Below are 15,689 nucleotides of genomic sequence, written 5' to 3' on the forward strand. Positions count from 1 at the left end.
TAGTTTCAGATGTTTTATTTTATAATTTTATTTAATAATTTTTTTTATAGCAGCTTTAGAATGATTATAGAAGAAGGTATTATTAATTATTTTTATTATTGATTAAAATCAACCAATTATTTATTTATACAAGAAAACTAATCAGTTTCATATTTGCCACCATCAATTAGCCCATCTGATTGAAAATTAAAAAAAAAAAACCGGCCAAGTGCGAGTCAGACTCGCGTTGCAAGGGTTCCGTTCGTACATTAGAAATGTAACATTACACAATTTTTAACAATGTATTTTTTATGTGAAACGTGAGTGAAAAACCCGTAGGGTCGGATCAAAAACGAAGTAATTAAGTCCGCCTCACGCTGGACTGCACATTTCTAATAGATTTTCCTGTCATCTAATAGGTAAAGAACTATTTTATGAATTTTTTTCAAAAAAACTTTTGAAAGACCCAGTAGTGTCGGAGATAAAGGGAGGAATGGTCAGTTTTTGCCTATTTACTTGAATAACTTCTAAAATGTTTATCCTAAAATTATAAAAAAAATATATTTGGATTCTCACAACTTTTATTTGATACATATCAACACGATTTAGTTTGAACTTTTTTATTTTTAAATTTTCTCATTGACCCCCTAAAAGTGGCCCCCATGTTTAGTTAAGGTATCATAGTGGTTATCCGGGTCAAGGTCCGGGTCCGAGGCCGGGTCCGAGTCCGAGTCCGAGTCCGGGTCCGAGTCCGGGTCTGAGTCCGAGTCCGAGGCCGGGTCCGAGTCCGGGTCCGAGTCCGGGTCCGAGTCCAAGTCCGGGTTCAAGTCCGGGTCCGAGTGCGGTTCCGAGTCCGAGTCCGAGTCATGGTCCGGTTCCGAGTCCGGGTCCGAGTTCGGTTCCGAGTCCGGGATCGTGTCCGGGTCCGAGTCCGGGTCCGAGTTCGGTTCCGAGTCCGAGTCCGGGTCCGAGTCCGGGTCCGAGTCCGAGTCCGGGTCCGAGTTCGGGTCCGAGTCCGGGTCCGAGTCCGGTTCCGAGCTCGGGTCCGAATCCGGTTCCGGGTCCGTGTCCGGGTCCGAGTCCGGGTCCGAGTCCGGGTCCGAGTCCGGGGTCCGAGTCCGGGTCCGAATCCGGGTCCGAGTCCAGGTCCGGGTCCAGGTCCGAACCGGATCCGGGTATGAGTCCGGTTCTGGTTTCGCGTCCGGGTCGCAGTCCAAGTCAAAATCGAAATTCGAAATCACCAAACGTGAACTATGCGTCGTTAAAGAGTTCTGTTCTAGTCATCATCAGCAGTTCCACTTCATCAAATGCGACAGTTTTTAATGAAAATGCTTGATTTTCTGATGTAAATACAAAAATCTCTATACGCATGCCTTTAAGATTTGAAGAGTTCCCTCGATTCCTCATGGATCCCGTCATCAGAACTCGAGCTTGACAAAAATGTGGCTTAAAAACTTAACTTGCTTAACAAACATAACAAAGACGACAAATCGCCAAACGTGAACTATGCGTCGTTGAAGAGTTCCGTTCTGATCATCATCAGCAGTTCCACTTCATCAAATGTCACTTTTTTGGATGTATATGCTTATTTTGTTGATAAAAACCCAAAAATCACTATATGTATGCCCTTAAGATTTGAGGAGTTCCCTCGATTCCTCATGGATCCCATCATCAGAACTGGGTTTTGACAAAAACGGGACCAATCTGTATGCATATACGTACAATCATAAAATAATTTTCAAAATCGGTCCAGTAATTAAGTAATGACGAAGATATGGAGTAACAAACATAAAAAAAAACATACAATCGAATTGATAACCTCCTCCTTTGGGATTTGGAACTCGGTTAAAAAGGATTAACAAAATTCAAAATGAATATCTATAGACAATAAATAATTTGCACGCCAGCGTGTCAGCATTGTTTGCTTAATTACGTCCACCAACATTTCATATTCTTTTTAATTTGCATACAAAATGCAAGGAGGAGAGGAGGAGAAGCTGATAATACAATTCAGAGCGTTATATCCTTTCAGACTAGGATTATCAAAGAATGTGTACCCACTTATTTTACTCACAGTTGTCAGAATCGAAATTATCGGTCTCTTCTTCATTGAAAAATGGTTGACTGTCCGGAATATATTTACAACTTTGTGAATCCATTTTAAATGTAACAAAACACCACCAACACCAACAGTCAAAACTCACACGCCCAAAAAGTATAAATAAGAAAAACTGGGCAAGTGCGAGTCGGACTCGCGCACCAAGGGTTCCGTACCATAATTTAAAAAAAAAACGGAAAAAAAATGCAAAAAAAAACGGTCACCCATTCAAGTACTGACCACGCCCGACGTTGCTTAACTTTGGTCAAAAATCACGTTTGTTGTATGGGAGCCCCATTTAAATCTTTATTTTATTCTGTTTTTAGTATTTGTTGTTATAGCGGCAACAGAAATACATCATCTGTGAAAATTTCAACAGACGGACGGACGGACGGACGGACGGACGGACGGACGGACGGTCGGACGGACGGACGGTCGGACGGACGGACGGACGGACAGCGAAGTCTTAGTAATAGTTTTACCCTTTGGGTACGGAACCCTAAAAATAAACAATTCAGTCAGCAAGCAGCACCGTCAAGTCAACATCGAGATCGAGTACTTAGAGCGGGTAGCCGGATAATGTATTAATATTGTAGACGGCTGAGATTAACCGGTATTATATCGATCCTCGAGAACGAAAACATTTGGTTCTCTCAACTAACCGGTTAGAAGAGAGAACTAAATTTTAAAGTTCGCGTTCCATCAATTAACCGGTTTATTAATGAACGAAATAATATAACGGTTTATGAACGATATTAACCGGTGTATCAATACCGGTTCCGAGCCCTGGACTCTGTTATGTTGGTACTATTGTTCTTTGACAGTTCTTTGTCGTACATGTTGGTATGGTTGGAGAACCAAAGACTGACAAAAACTGATTCCAGTCGCTAGTATGGAAGTCCCGTCTCTTAAAACGTAGTGATTAGGTATCTCTTTGATGTTGACGGGCTTGCCTTGTAGACGGACTTGCCCACAGTGACCTTCCCTTCATTATCTTATAGTTTTGAGTAAAATTGCTGTGACATATTATGGACAGACAGACAGATGCATGACGAAACTGTTAGTGTTCCGTTTTTGCCATTATTGCTACGGAACCCTAAACTTACAGTGCTTAGTAAATTTCAACTACCTATTATCGACAAACAAAATATTTTTCCCAATAAGTATGTAGTTTATTTTTTGTAACTGTTAGACAATTCGTGTAATGAGCTTAATAGTTAATATTTACTTACTCTTTTTTTTTACTTTGAGAGCGCACCACCGACATTCTTAGTGGTGAACGTATTCGCTGTGGCCGAAAACGTGTTTGTAGATGATTGATTATCTTAAATCGCTACTTTAAAATTTTGTTACATTCCCACAGCCATCGGAAATTTCTTCTCTTTTATTTAAACTTCTCTTTTCACGCGTTCCTGAAACTGAAAAAATCTGTACACATGAACACTGAAGAACGTGGGATTGATGGAAGAAAATAATGCCAAAACCTGACAAACTGAAATCTAAATTTGTACAATGTAGCAAAATGCATTGGGCACTACAGTTTGTTGATGGCTAACTACCTATATTCCATAATATAAATATCCAGAGAGGAAAATGGGGACTACGTTTGTATGGAGAACCGGTCATCCCCTTTCCTCTTAATAACTTAATATGCTTCGGCACATGATTACACATATTTATATATGTAGGTACGTGCATTGTATTTCCATATCTTCCAAGCGGAAAGCCAGACGGTGCTTGCTGGATATTGGTTTCTGAAATCTTCGAAAGAGTCTTGGGTCATATGGAAATAAAGCTCATTGTATAATATTCTCCTTTTTCTGAACGTGTCCACCAAAGTGGATGTTCGTCCCATTACCTAGAGCATTACCAGAAGCATATAGGTATAAAGGCCAGCGCAAACCGGCGGAGCGCAGCGCAGATCACCGAGGAGGATTTACGCCGCGCAGCGCTCACCGGCGAGGTGAAATCCCCCGCGATATCGCGAGTGCGCACAGCCCAAGCGCTGGCGGCCGGCGCACCAGAGAGCACTTCGGCGCAGGCCGGGAAATGCCGCCGCGTGTATTCTATCACAAGGGATTAGTGACTAGTGTGCACGAGTTCTCCCCCGTCGTCCCGGCGCTACTCCGGCGCACGCCGCGGGAGGCCTCGGCGCATGCCGGGGGATGCCGCGGCATGCCGGCGCCTACCGCCGCGGTATCCTCTAACGTGCTCCTCGATGCCACGGAGTAACAATCCTCCGTGATGCTCCGAAGTCGGTCTCAAAGCATTTAAATTTATACCTGAAGGTAATTGAAATAGGGAAGAAAATACATTGATAATTTTAAAGTGATCTGCGCTGCGCTCCGCCGGTTTGCGCCTCTACGGGCCCCCAGGTTTCTACGGGCTGTGGTCGTGGTAGGTGCAGCATGCGTGGGCCAGGCAAGCCGAGTGAATTATGTACCTATTTTACCTTAACTTTGTTCACCTGTGTATCCTTTTCAAGATAATCATCTTTTTTAAGATGTAACCCGTATAATTGGTATATCATTTTAATTCTATAATAAATGATGCTTTACATATTCAGCATTTTTTTCTTGGATATTAAATTCTTTACTTCGATTGACGTGTTTATTATTTTCGTTACTATGACAGCGTTAATATTAAAAAAAAAAAATTATAACGTGAAGGTTGAGTACGCAGGTGATAGTACAGTGACATTAGAACTCACACAAGCAAGAACCACCAACGACGATTTAAATGAATATCATAAACATTTAAATACTAACTTTTTGGCGTTTATCGTGCGTACTTCGTCTTTGCGGAAAAATTACCACAAACAATGGGCCTACCGTGAAACACAAAATTCCAAATTTTGTTAACTGCCTCTCTATCACTCTTGCATATCCGAGCGATAGAGTGGCAGATAAAGAGATTTCGATTTTCGGGTTTCGCCGCAAGCCCTCTGTAAACAAACCGCCTTGATCCATCAATGTTATATAGTTGGTCAAACCAATTTATCAGTCAGTAAGAACCGGGAAAACTATAGTCGTCCTTTTCTTTTGGATGCTAGTACTAGTGTAATGTGTAAGACAAAGATAGTATGATTGTCTCTGTATACGATTGAAATGAGACAGTCCTTTGAAAAAACTATATTTATTCGGAACATCTGTGAAAACTTGATTACTTATGTATGCAAATTTTCAGCTTCATTGAACATCCGGAAAGTGGGTCTTTAGGTTTGATTGTTACAAACAGACAACGGGACAGGTGAAAGTGAAACTACATAAAAACTTGTAAAAATGTGGCTTTTAGTTCAATTTAGTCCAATTTCTATTGGAATTTCTGATGAAAACGTCCTTATTGCACTTGAAGCATAAAGACGTGCCCTTATTTTATGGAAAGCCACAAATAACAACCAATTCGAGCCTACTAGGTGGCAAAATACGAGTAGGTTAAATACACGAGTCTAATCAAATAAGGATTTAACTATTTAGCCAAATATTCTTTATTGTGTTATCCCGGCATAATTGCCACGGCTCATAAGAGAGAGCCTGGGGTCTACTTGACAACTAATCCCAATAATGGGCGTAGGCACCAGTTTTTACGAAAGCGACTGCCTTCTGACCTTCCAACCCAGAGGGTAAACTAGGCCTTATTGGGATCTAGGCTTTATTGTGCCAAAGTTACCTACTCGTAAGTCTCGTAACACAAACAATAAGTTTCACAGAACAAAATTACTTACATATAGGTACCTAAACAAGTAAACATATTACTTTTCTAATAAAAGGACTGAAGTGTAGTGCTGCGAAGACGGTATTTTAATGATATATGGATATACATGGTAAAAGAAGTAGGCATATTTTGCGTGGTCTGACGCACCTGGCCGGTGTTTCCCGATTTTCTGTCAATGTCTGTGAAGACCTTTCTTCACAAAATACCTAAAATGAATAATAAGTAAAGTTTTAAATTAATCTAAAACTCTCCAGTTTGCTATTCATTCAAACTGAGAAAATCCAAATTTCTAAGTCGGTATACGACCGGTGTCTTATATGCCATTGAAAATTCAACATTAATAACAACTAATTAGGCATAGCGTCCAATGTAGAGTATGGCACAGGCACTAGTTCTTACGAATTTTACCTGAATTTATTAATCAAAGGAGCTGATGTAAAAGTGAGTTGGGAAAGTTGGCAGCTAGTCGCCGAAGCTCCGGTTTCCTCGAGATTAGCCCCTAAGCCTGCACCTAACATACCCTGGCTCATGGCTTAGGGCTTTTAGCTTGCTGTTGTGACAATTAAAAATTTTATAAAAGAAAACTAGTCTAACAACAAAATAAATGCTTATTTTCAGGCATTCTTCACTATCTCTCCCTGCCATCTAACCCAGAGGGGAAAAATATATACCTTATAGTAGCTACTCCGTCTTCCTCGTGATATTTTACTTCACCGAAAAGCAATCGGTTAAGATAGTTACAACAAGTTCATTGTTAATAATAGCCGGGGTTAGGACCCACGACCATTGGTTTACAAATCAAACTTTTTACCTATATCATTTGTAAGTATGTTTATAATAAATCTGTTTTCTTTTTGCCATTTTGGAGTATATGTATTGCTTTATGATATTTGTCAATTATTTTTTTAATCATAGACAATTGTCACAGTCATGTTCGTTTTCATGATAGATCTACACCCACGCAACCACACGCAACTGCATGTCATGTTCTTGCGGTTTATTTTTATAACGCCAAGATGCTAACTCCATCTTGCGTCCAGTAGAAGAATCAAAATATTGTAGAAAAATAAGAATGCAGTTTACTCTATGCCGTAGGATCCCCTTTTGAATGTCATAAATCCAAATATGGCGGCCATACCCATCGACAAAAAAGTCTAGTGATGATGTGATTTCATTGACAGTTACGATCGCACGCTGTCAAATGCAACAACTTGCGATCCATTGCGATCCTAACTAGAGCTGGGACACGTTGGCAAAATGCGTACCAAAAGTACGTTTCTATGAAAATACCAGTTTTACGTGTACCACCCCAAATAGGCAATTTAAGTGTTTACCGTACTTAAGCGTCTTACAAATAAGGGTTATTTATGCAAATATCGACTTTTCATTAGTAGGGATCCGACGTATGGTGACGTTTTGAGTCAAGGCCATTAATCAAATGACATATTAACAATGTAAAAATTATTTCCATAATTTTTTGATCCAACAGATACCCGTACGACTGTCAGTTAACAAAAAAATATTTTCCTTAAAGTAAAGGTAAGAATGGAGGTACGAGGTGTTGGCAACTTCATATTTGTTATATTTTGAAAATTAAAGTCCGTGCTTTTAAATACTCGACAAACAAAAAGTCGTCCATTAAGAAAAACCTGTCCCAAAAACTATTTCAGTACAACGCCCCACCTCTAGTGAGGATATAGTTCACTGACAGATGGCAAGTGTACGCAATTCGACAAGTGACGAATTATCCGCGTCAACTGGATATTCCATCGAAACGTCAAATGTGCCTTCTGGAATTGGCCCCCAGTTCTTGCGTACAACCTAGGCTGTCAATCCCATTGCGTGTCTTTCGCCTAAGGCTTTCCAGACGTGTTATAGGTACTCGAGCAAAGGCAGTTCTTACGGAATTTGAAGTTAATAGTTCATGTACTTAACTTAAGCCCCTACTTATCCAAAAAACGGACATAAATATACCTGGAACTGAATCGATCGAGACACGTTTAGATAAGATAACATATTTATGTGGAACGTTATCAAGCGATATCGTTTAAAAACAAAGCTTTGTGAAATTATGTATGTACTCGTATGTGTCACATACAGATATCTATTGGACAACTTTATGATGACACATGTGTTTAATTGTTATACTGATACTTACCTATTATTTGCATTGAGATAGGGATTTTCCCGAAATTTCTGCCTTTTCGTAAGCATGTGATACAAGGAAACTTCTAGAATGAGTAATAGGTAGGTTTTTTATTTATTTATACTATTTATAGTACCAGATAGAAGAAATAGGGATTTTTCCGAAATTTCTGCCTAATTTCGTAAGCGTGTGATACGAGGAAACGACTAGAACAAGTATTATGTACTTACTATATATACAAAAATTGTTAGCAGTTTTGGTCCCTAATGTTCGTTCAGTACGAAGTTGAGCGAACTATAGCACTGTGTAGCAAAATGCGACGAAGGCCAGGAAATTTGGCGTAAAGCCTGTAGCCTGTAGTATTTTCAATGAATCTGAATATTAATTACTGTAAAAATATGAATGCTAACCAAAATCAACACGGTTGGCTTACCGTTTTGGCATTTGTTGCTGATATGTGCAGAAGGCCTCCGCTAGTTTCCTGGTTTTCGCTTTGGCACAATAATTAATATAAGTACCTACTTGCGGTTTCTATTTTTAAATTTCGATTTGCTATTAATAATGTAGCGTTGACAAAATGTATGAATCAATATTAATACTACCTACTCTTTGATGTATGATAAAACTGAACTATATAGCCAAGTTCCAAGTTTATATTTATTTTCTTCAAGTATTCCCGTAGCCAGTATTCGCGCTATTTTGAAATAAATTAGCATAAGTTTGATAAAGTTTAGATGCTAAACAGATCAGAAAATTGGTCGCGAGTTTATAAACAAAACAATTCTCTGTGGACTTTAGTCGTCATAATTTGGGCCGCAAATAAAATAATAATTGCTGCACCACTACGCTAGTCTTTTCTGTCTTTGGGTATAAGCACTTTCTATTTTCGACGACTCTTAATTTACAAACAAAATCTTACCTTCCAGATCACATCAGCCCTCATAATCTCCGTGGGCACGACGATCTACGCGATCTACCATGACGTGTCCTTCTTCCTGGACCCCCACTTCTTCTCGCCGGCCACGCTGGTCATCGTCATTGGCGTCATGATGCTGTTCATCTCCATGTTCGGGTGTATTGGGGCGTGGAGGGAGAGCACGTGTTTGGTTAACATTGTATGTATTTTTTCACTCTTTAGTCTTAGTGCTGTTTCCATACAAGTTGTAGTCAGGTTGCATTCCGTCTGTACTGGCCCTTATGTTACCCTATCCAAAATCCATAGTTTAGCTATCGAGCGAAAAATTTTAATTTGTAGAAGGGGGTGTGTGTTCGTAGACTCGCTCCCACTACGGGTAAGCTACGAGACGTACCAGTAAAAGCCCTTTCACCTTGTAATTTAAGAAAAGGGAGGGGCTTAAAATGAAAACGGCCCAATTTACTAATTTGTTATGGTTTTGGTAATGATCGTCCTGGTGATTGGCGCGCATCTCGCCCAAGACTTTCACTCCATTTCTCATGCGCCTATCAGCGTTAGAGATCTGCAAGGTCGTGTCAAAACATTGTACCTGCAAACCAGCTGCAAACTGAATCGGCCTCATCAAGAACTATTTTTTTACAAATGCTATTGGCAATGCGCGCGTCAGTAGCGCCGGCTTTTCAGTGTGTCTTTTCAGTAATTTTAACTTATCACATAAGATTTTTCTTTAACTTAAAGCCTTACCAGGAATCACAGACAAGACATCCTCCAGACTGAGCATAGTAGCTCTACCCCCTCTGCCACGCATACGGTAGTTTTACTCCATTTTCGAGTCAAAAGTGTCTTTGTGTGACGTCCGTGTATTTGAACGGACCAATCACGGCACGGGACCTCGCTCACCTCGTCCCCCGCACCCCCGTATTTTAGGCAGCATCGGTTTCATGAAATAATTGCTCTAAACTCGGTCTAGAGGATTCCTAGTCTATGCCAGGAATATACATATGATCACGCGCCATGTTGCGGAATTACACTGGAACTAATTTCTTCATACTATACTGATGACATGTCACCCCATACATGAGAATAGCAGCGCTCTCTTCACAAATACTCCTGTAAGCGTACTTTTGACAGAAGACCACCTGGGAATCTCCATACATTTGATATCCTAACAAGTTATTATTTACACGTATATTTCGTCAGTTCGCAGTAATCCTGAGTTTGGTGTTCATCCTGGAGGTCGCAGCGGCCATCGCCGCCTACAGCCTCCGCTCTCAGGTCATCGACATGCTGGACGACCGCCTCCGCATCGCCATGCCTTACTATTACGAGAACCAGGAGGTCACGGATGCCTTCGACTTCATTCAGAACAGGGTAAGAACTAAGGGCAGTGGGGAGACACTCCTCACTTCGGTCGAACTCGGCTCCGTTCGGCTCAGCATTGCTCCGAGCAATTATTAGGGTTGGCACCACTTGACTTCCTTTTGCGTGCGCAACCACAGATAAAATAACCACTTGAATTTTGACAACCCTAAATAGCCGAAAGGGATAGGGCCATATATCAGAAAGGGATAGCATGATTCGACCCTGAACCGCTGTCAAACTTCGGGTTTGTACGAAGTGTCCTTTCTGTACGGTAGTATGATTATTTATTCTGTGCTAACGGGCCAAATTCGACATGTACAACTGTCAGATTTCGCATCTACGTCAAATCAACAGTTGAATTGATTGTATGTTGATTCTATCAAGTGTTGATTCGATCCACTGTGGATAATATCATTTTGTACAACCAAAACTCAACTCTAAACTCGGGGTAGTTCGGTTTCGTTTACCTAACTGTAGATTGCTAATGTCAAATTTTGACATTGTGCGTATTTGAGAACTTATGATTTCTACGCGATACGTCAAACATCGCTTATCAAATAGGGGAAGGCTTGGACAAAATAACAGCGCCAAAGTGGTCGCTGAAATCTATCTTAGATCCATTGCTGGTGTGTCACGAATTGCAAGTGTCACTTCATGCAATGAACTTGTAAAAACAATGCTTCATTCGTCTATTACCTGTTAATGTCCTCGTAATCATTAAGTCCTGCTAATCGATAATGAGCCACAGCTGATAACGTGAAATGTTTTTTTTATCACAACGGATTTAGGTACTGACTTTTAAATTACATATATAGATATATACTTACTCGGATTACTCGATCGGTATCCAATGCGAATTCAAGAGTTGACATCCTTGAATTTGTTGGTAGATCCCCATGGATCCTGAAAACTGTTAATGGCGTTTCAACAAATTGACTTACTCACGTGCCATTTTGTTCATTAATTGCAGCATTGACTGAAACATCAAAAACGAAATCAATTCATCATACTACATCACTTGTCCACTTTTAAAAGAAACCATCCGAATAGAGCCTAAAACCTTCGTCACACAGGCGCGTTTTGCGGGCGGGGCGTGAGCGCGCCGCTCTCATCGCGCCCCGCTCACGCCCCGCCCGCAAAACACGCCTGTGTGACGGAGCTTTAATGGTTTACGGTTCAATATTTTGCAGAATATCGGACCTACAATAATTAATTCCTCTTTTCCTTTCCAGCTGAACTGCTGCGGCGTCGACACGTATTTCGACTGGCACATGGTGGAACCACCACAAGGCGCCAACGGCATCGTTGTCTCCAACATCACCGTGCCCAACTCCTGCTGCGCTGAGTCCCACTACACTGTGGTCGAAGATGTCACTGTGGCTGAGTGTACCAAGTTGTTCGCTAATGGCTGCCTGCCGAGGGTTATATACCTGGTTTATCAAAGCGCTGGACTGTTGGGTGCTGGCGCTATGACCATTGCCTTTGTTCAGGTTTGTATGCATATGTAATTAGGACCAGTCTTAAAAAGAGAGTAAACTAGCATAATAGGGGGTATTACTGCAATGTTCTGCCGCCAGAGTGCAGCACTAAGCTAGCTAGTGAACCATAGAGTAACTTATACATTCTGTGCCTTAAACTGTTTTTTGACAGACAGAGTTTTCACAGACAATAAAATATGACGTTGATGCATCAAGGAGGTCTGTTAACAAGGGCCTACCGGGAAACGCGATAATCGAAATTTAGTTATCTGCCTCTTTATCGCTCGAATATGCAAGAGTGATAGAGGTTAGATAACGAAATTTCGATTTTCTTGTTTCGCGGTAGACCCCCAGATTGTGATAGATAGTGGTAGTAGTGCCCCCTTCGCAGAGTTTTGCGTTATATTCCCTATTGTGTCTAACACCTGCTGCGCTGAATAGTAATATTAGAGTCCGACTACGCACCGATTTAAATAGAGAGAGAAGTGATAGAGTGTCATTATAAACGTCAAAGTTTCATGGAAATTCCATAGCGCATCAAATTTTTATAGAAATTCGACATTAAAGATGACATGGCCACCTTTTGTCATTGCAAATGCCATGCAGCGTAAGTTTGGTCCGACTCTACCACTCCTCCGTGGTCGATGACGCTACCTTTGCTGCATGCACCAAGTACGCAGATTATATTATAGTTTAAACAATAGGAAATTCTATGTTTTTTTAATTATGATCATTATTCCTTATCGTATCGTTGTTTTATGTTTTATCTTAATGAGCACAACAATAATGCATTAAAAAATGCCGATGTCGTTATAAATGCTGTTCTGCTCCGATAAGACGGTGAACTAATTATGTTTTGTTTTTAATTCCAGATGATTGGCATCGTGTTTTCGTTCTCACTGGCCAGCGCTATCCGCAAAGCCAAGACTGAACGTGAACGCAGACGTCAAGAGATCCAGAGCAGCGTCATCAACTCCCACACGTCACTCAACCCAGATGGAGAAAAAATTAAGCCAATTGTCTATGTCCCTTTCTACGGACAGACGCAGACCGCGGCATAATGGCTGAATGAAAACTTTCCTTTATTTTACCGATATTTTTTTAAAGAGGTTTTTTCTTTTCCGCGTTTAATGTAACATTCCGTCCTTTTAAACTAATATCGCTAAAATAAAATAGTATATTTTTAAACTAAGGTTTTAATGAATTCACATTTTATTCTATGTATTCAACTATTGCCATAGGATACGATTTGTGAATGAGCTATTGTAATAATAGTAGCAAATGGAAATGAATCAAATTAAATTTGAATCGAGGCCAAAGTATTTGTGAGAAGGTACACATCATAAATTTCAATCGTAATTTATCAAGACACATATTTAAATGATAGGGGTCATCCATTAATTACGTCACACGAATTTCTAGGTTTTTTACCCCTCCCCCCCTCCTTGTCACACTTGGTCACATTTGGCAAACCCCTCCCCCCTGGTGTGACGTCACATTTCTTCAACGAAATCGGCAAATATTTATTTAATATTTTATCAAAATATTTTTGACAAAAGAAATATTAGTAATAATATAACCCAAAACTGATTAAGAAATAAAATTAAACGAATAAAAACGATTATCGTTTCAAAACCTTGTTATTTAAATGATAATTGGCGTATAAAATAATAAAAATACATTTTCGGTTACTGATAGTTAAAGTGACGTCACAAAGTTTGTGACTCCCCCCTCCCCCTTGTCACAACATGTCACATTTTATTGACCCCCTCCCTCCCCCTAAACGTGTGATGTAATTAATGGATGACCCCATAATCTAATTAAGGTTACAAAATGTATCACATATTTTTATTAAATAAAATACCTAGTCAAACGGTTTTATTTTTTATGTGACGACCCTACCAGAGGAAATCGTTATTAAAAATGATCAATTAAAGCATCGTAACAATAGGTAGGAGATAAATTTTAGAAATCTACTTGAGTAGGTACCTAAGTATGTCTTAAATTCTGTTTCATAATTTTTTAGTTAAACCAACTTAAAACTTGGAGTAACTTTGGAAAAAGTTTTCACAAGCTTTCACAATTTTTAGCGCGCAAAGTCAGTAGGTAATAGTGTTATATACCTATTGATTAACCCCTCGAACGCCCGTGTCAAAGATTTGGTATTGAATTAATAACCTTGAAATTATAAATTAAAGTTCAAATTGTCTGTGACGTATCTGGGACAAGGCATTCGAGGGGTTAAAGTCATTAAAGTGTTATTTACACTATTTTGCAGTAGGTGTGATAAAAAGTTAGGTACCACAGAACGAAAAAGGAAGTCCCGCGCAAGTGCAAAAGGAGGTAATACTTAGCCGACATTACTCCCGAATCCCGAGAGAATTTTTGCTTTTAGTATTACTGTCACTAAATCATGCGGACTAAAGAGGATACCTATACATGATTTGAAAAGTTTTGTAAATAAATCAAGCTACAGCTCACATCGCACTAATTACGATGGAAGGTAAATACATAAGTACATATCTCGGTACATTTGAAAGTAATGTTATAAATATTATGGCTATACGTATTATCACAGTTATAGGCTCTGTTATCTCAGATGAGTGCCATAAAGGTGAATTTCGCCGAGCAAAACTGCTTGATAGCGGCGATATGTTATCTCCAGGGCTTTGCATGACTTATCAGACTAAACCTTTGTGGTGAAACTATGTTTGAACTTTATGTGGGGCAGTCTAAGTAAACATAGCAATGTTGTGCTTCAATGTAATTAATTATAGGTAAGAAACAACATCATTGGAAAAATAGTCCGGATGGGGGAAGATCGCGCAGTCTGGATGGCGTACCAAATTGCCGAAGACCGTCTGGACGCCCTAGGTACGACGAAATGCAGAAAGACCTTAGCGAACTCGGGCGTCGTCGACTGGACAGAAACGGCTTTGGACAGAGAAGCATTCTTTGGTGTCGGAGGCCAAGATCCACTTCGGATCGTTGCGCCACAGCAGTAAGTAAGTAAGGAATATTGATGCTTTTGAATAAGGTACCTATACGGCTACCACCAGTTTTGACATTGACATAACGCTCACGTTTACGTAACTTACTTTCTATGCATCTCGCTCGTACTCGCATATGCGAGCAATAGTGCAAGCGAGATGTACAGAAAGTAAATTACGTAGACGTGAGCGTTATGTCAATGTTAAAACTGATGGTAGAGGCTCTAAGGGAGAATCTGTACTTTTAATTATATAGGTAGGATGCCTCCTAGGGGCTATTCATAAATTACGTCATTTCAAATTAGGGGGGGGGTCTGGAAATCGGATGATGGTAGCATGACGTAGGAGGAAACGGGGTCATTCGAAGCATGATCTTTGGATGATTTTAGGGGGGGGGGGGGTCACAAATCGTCAAAAATCGATGACGTAATTTATGGACAGCCCCCTACGTGCAGACGAACCGCCTGATGGTAAGCAATTACCGTCGCCCATGGACACCTGCAACACCAGAGGGGTTTTAATAAAATAATCTTAAATAGAAAAAAACCGACTTCTCAACCGAACCGGGTCAAGGTCCAGGTCCGGGTCCGAGTCCGGGTCCGGGTCCAGAACCAGGTCTAGGACCAGGTCCAGGTCGAGGTCCAGGTCTAGGTCCGGGTCGGAGTCCAAGTCAAAGCGAAACGTGTACTATGCGTCGTTGAAGAGTTCTGTTCTGATCATCATCAGCAGTTCCACTTCATCAAATGCGACAGTTTTTAATGAAAATGCTTGATTTTCTGATGAAAATACAAAAATCTCTATATTAAGATTTGAGGAGTTCCCTCGATTCCTCATGGATCCCATCATCAGAACTCGAGTTTGACAAAAATATGGCTTAAAAACTTAACTTGCTTATAAAACATAACGAAGAGGACAACTCGTCAAACGTGAACTATGCGTTGTTGAGGAGTTCCCTTCTGATCATCATCAGCAGTTCCACTTCATCAAATGTCACCTTTCTGAATGT

General features: G+C 40.3%; 1 protein-coding gene across 1 annotated transcript in view; it reads left to right on the plus strand.

The window, feature by feature from the left end:
* Nucleotides 1-13,017, plus strand: part of LOC134792711 (CD63 antigen-like) — a 57,394-nt gene extending 44,377 nt beyond the window's left edge. Inside the window, exons 2-5 of the mRNA XM_063764008.1 lie at nt 8,864-9,052; nt 10,054-10,224; nt 11,448-11,705; nt 12,566-13,017. Of these exons, the coding sequence (XP_063620078.1) occupies nt 8,864-9,052; nt 10,054-10,224; nt 11,448-11,705; nt 12,566-12,754 (807 nt within the window). The 3' untranslated portion in view covers nt 12,755-13,017. The remainder of the gene's footprint in view (nt 1-8,863; nt 9,053-10,053; nt 10,225-11,447; nt 11,706-12,565) is intronic.
* Nucleotides 13,018-15,689: the final 2,672 nt, after the last annotated feature.

The sequence above is a fragment of the Cydia splendana genome, chromosome 8 (genome assembly GCF_910591565.1).
Source record: "Cydia splendana chromosome 8, ilCydSple1.2, whole genome shotgun sequence".
NCBI lineage: Eukaryota > Metazoa > Arthropoda > Insecta > Lepidoptera > Tortricidae > Cydia > Cydia splendana.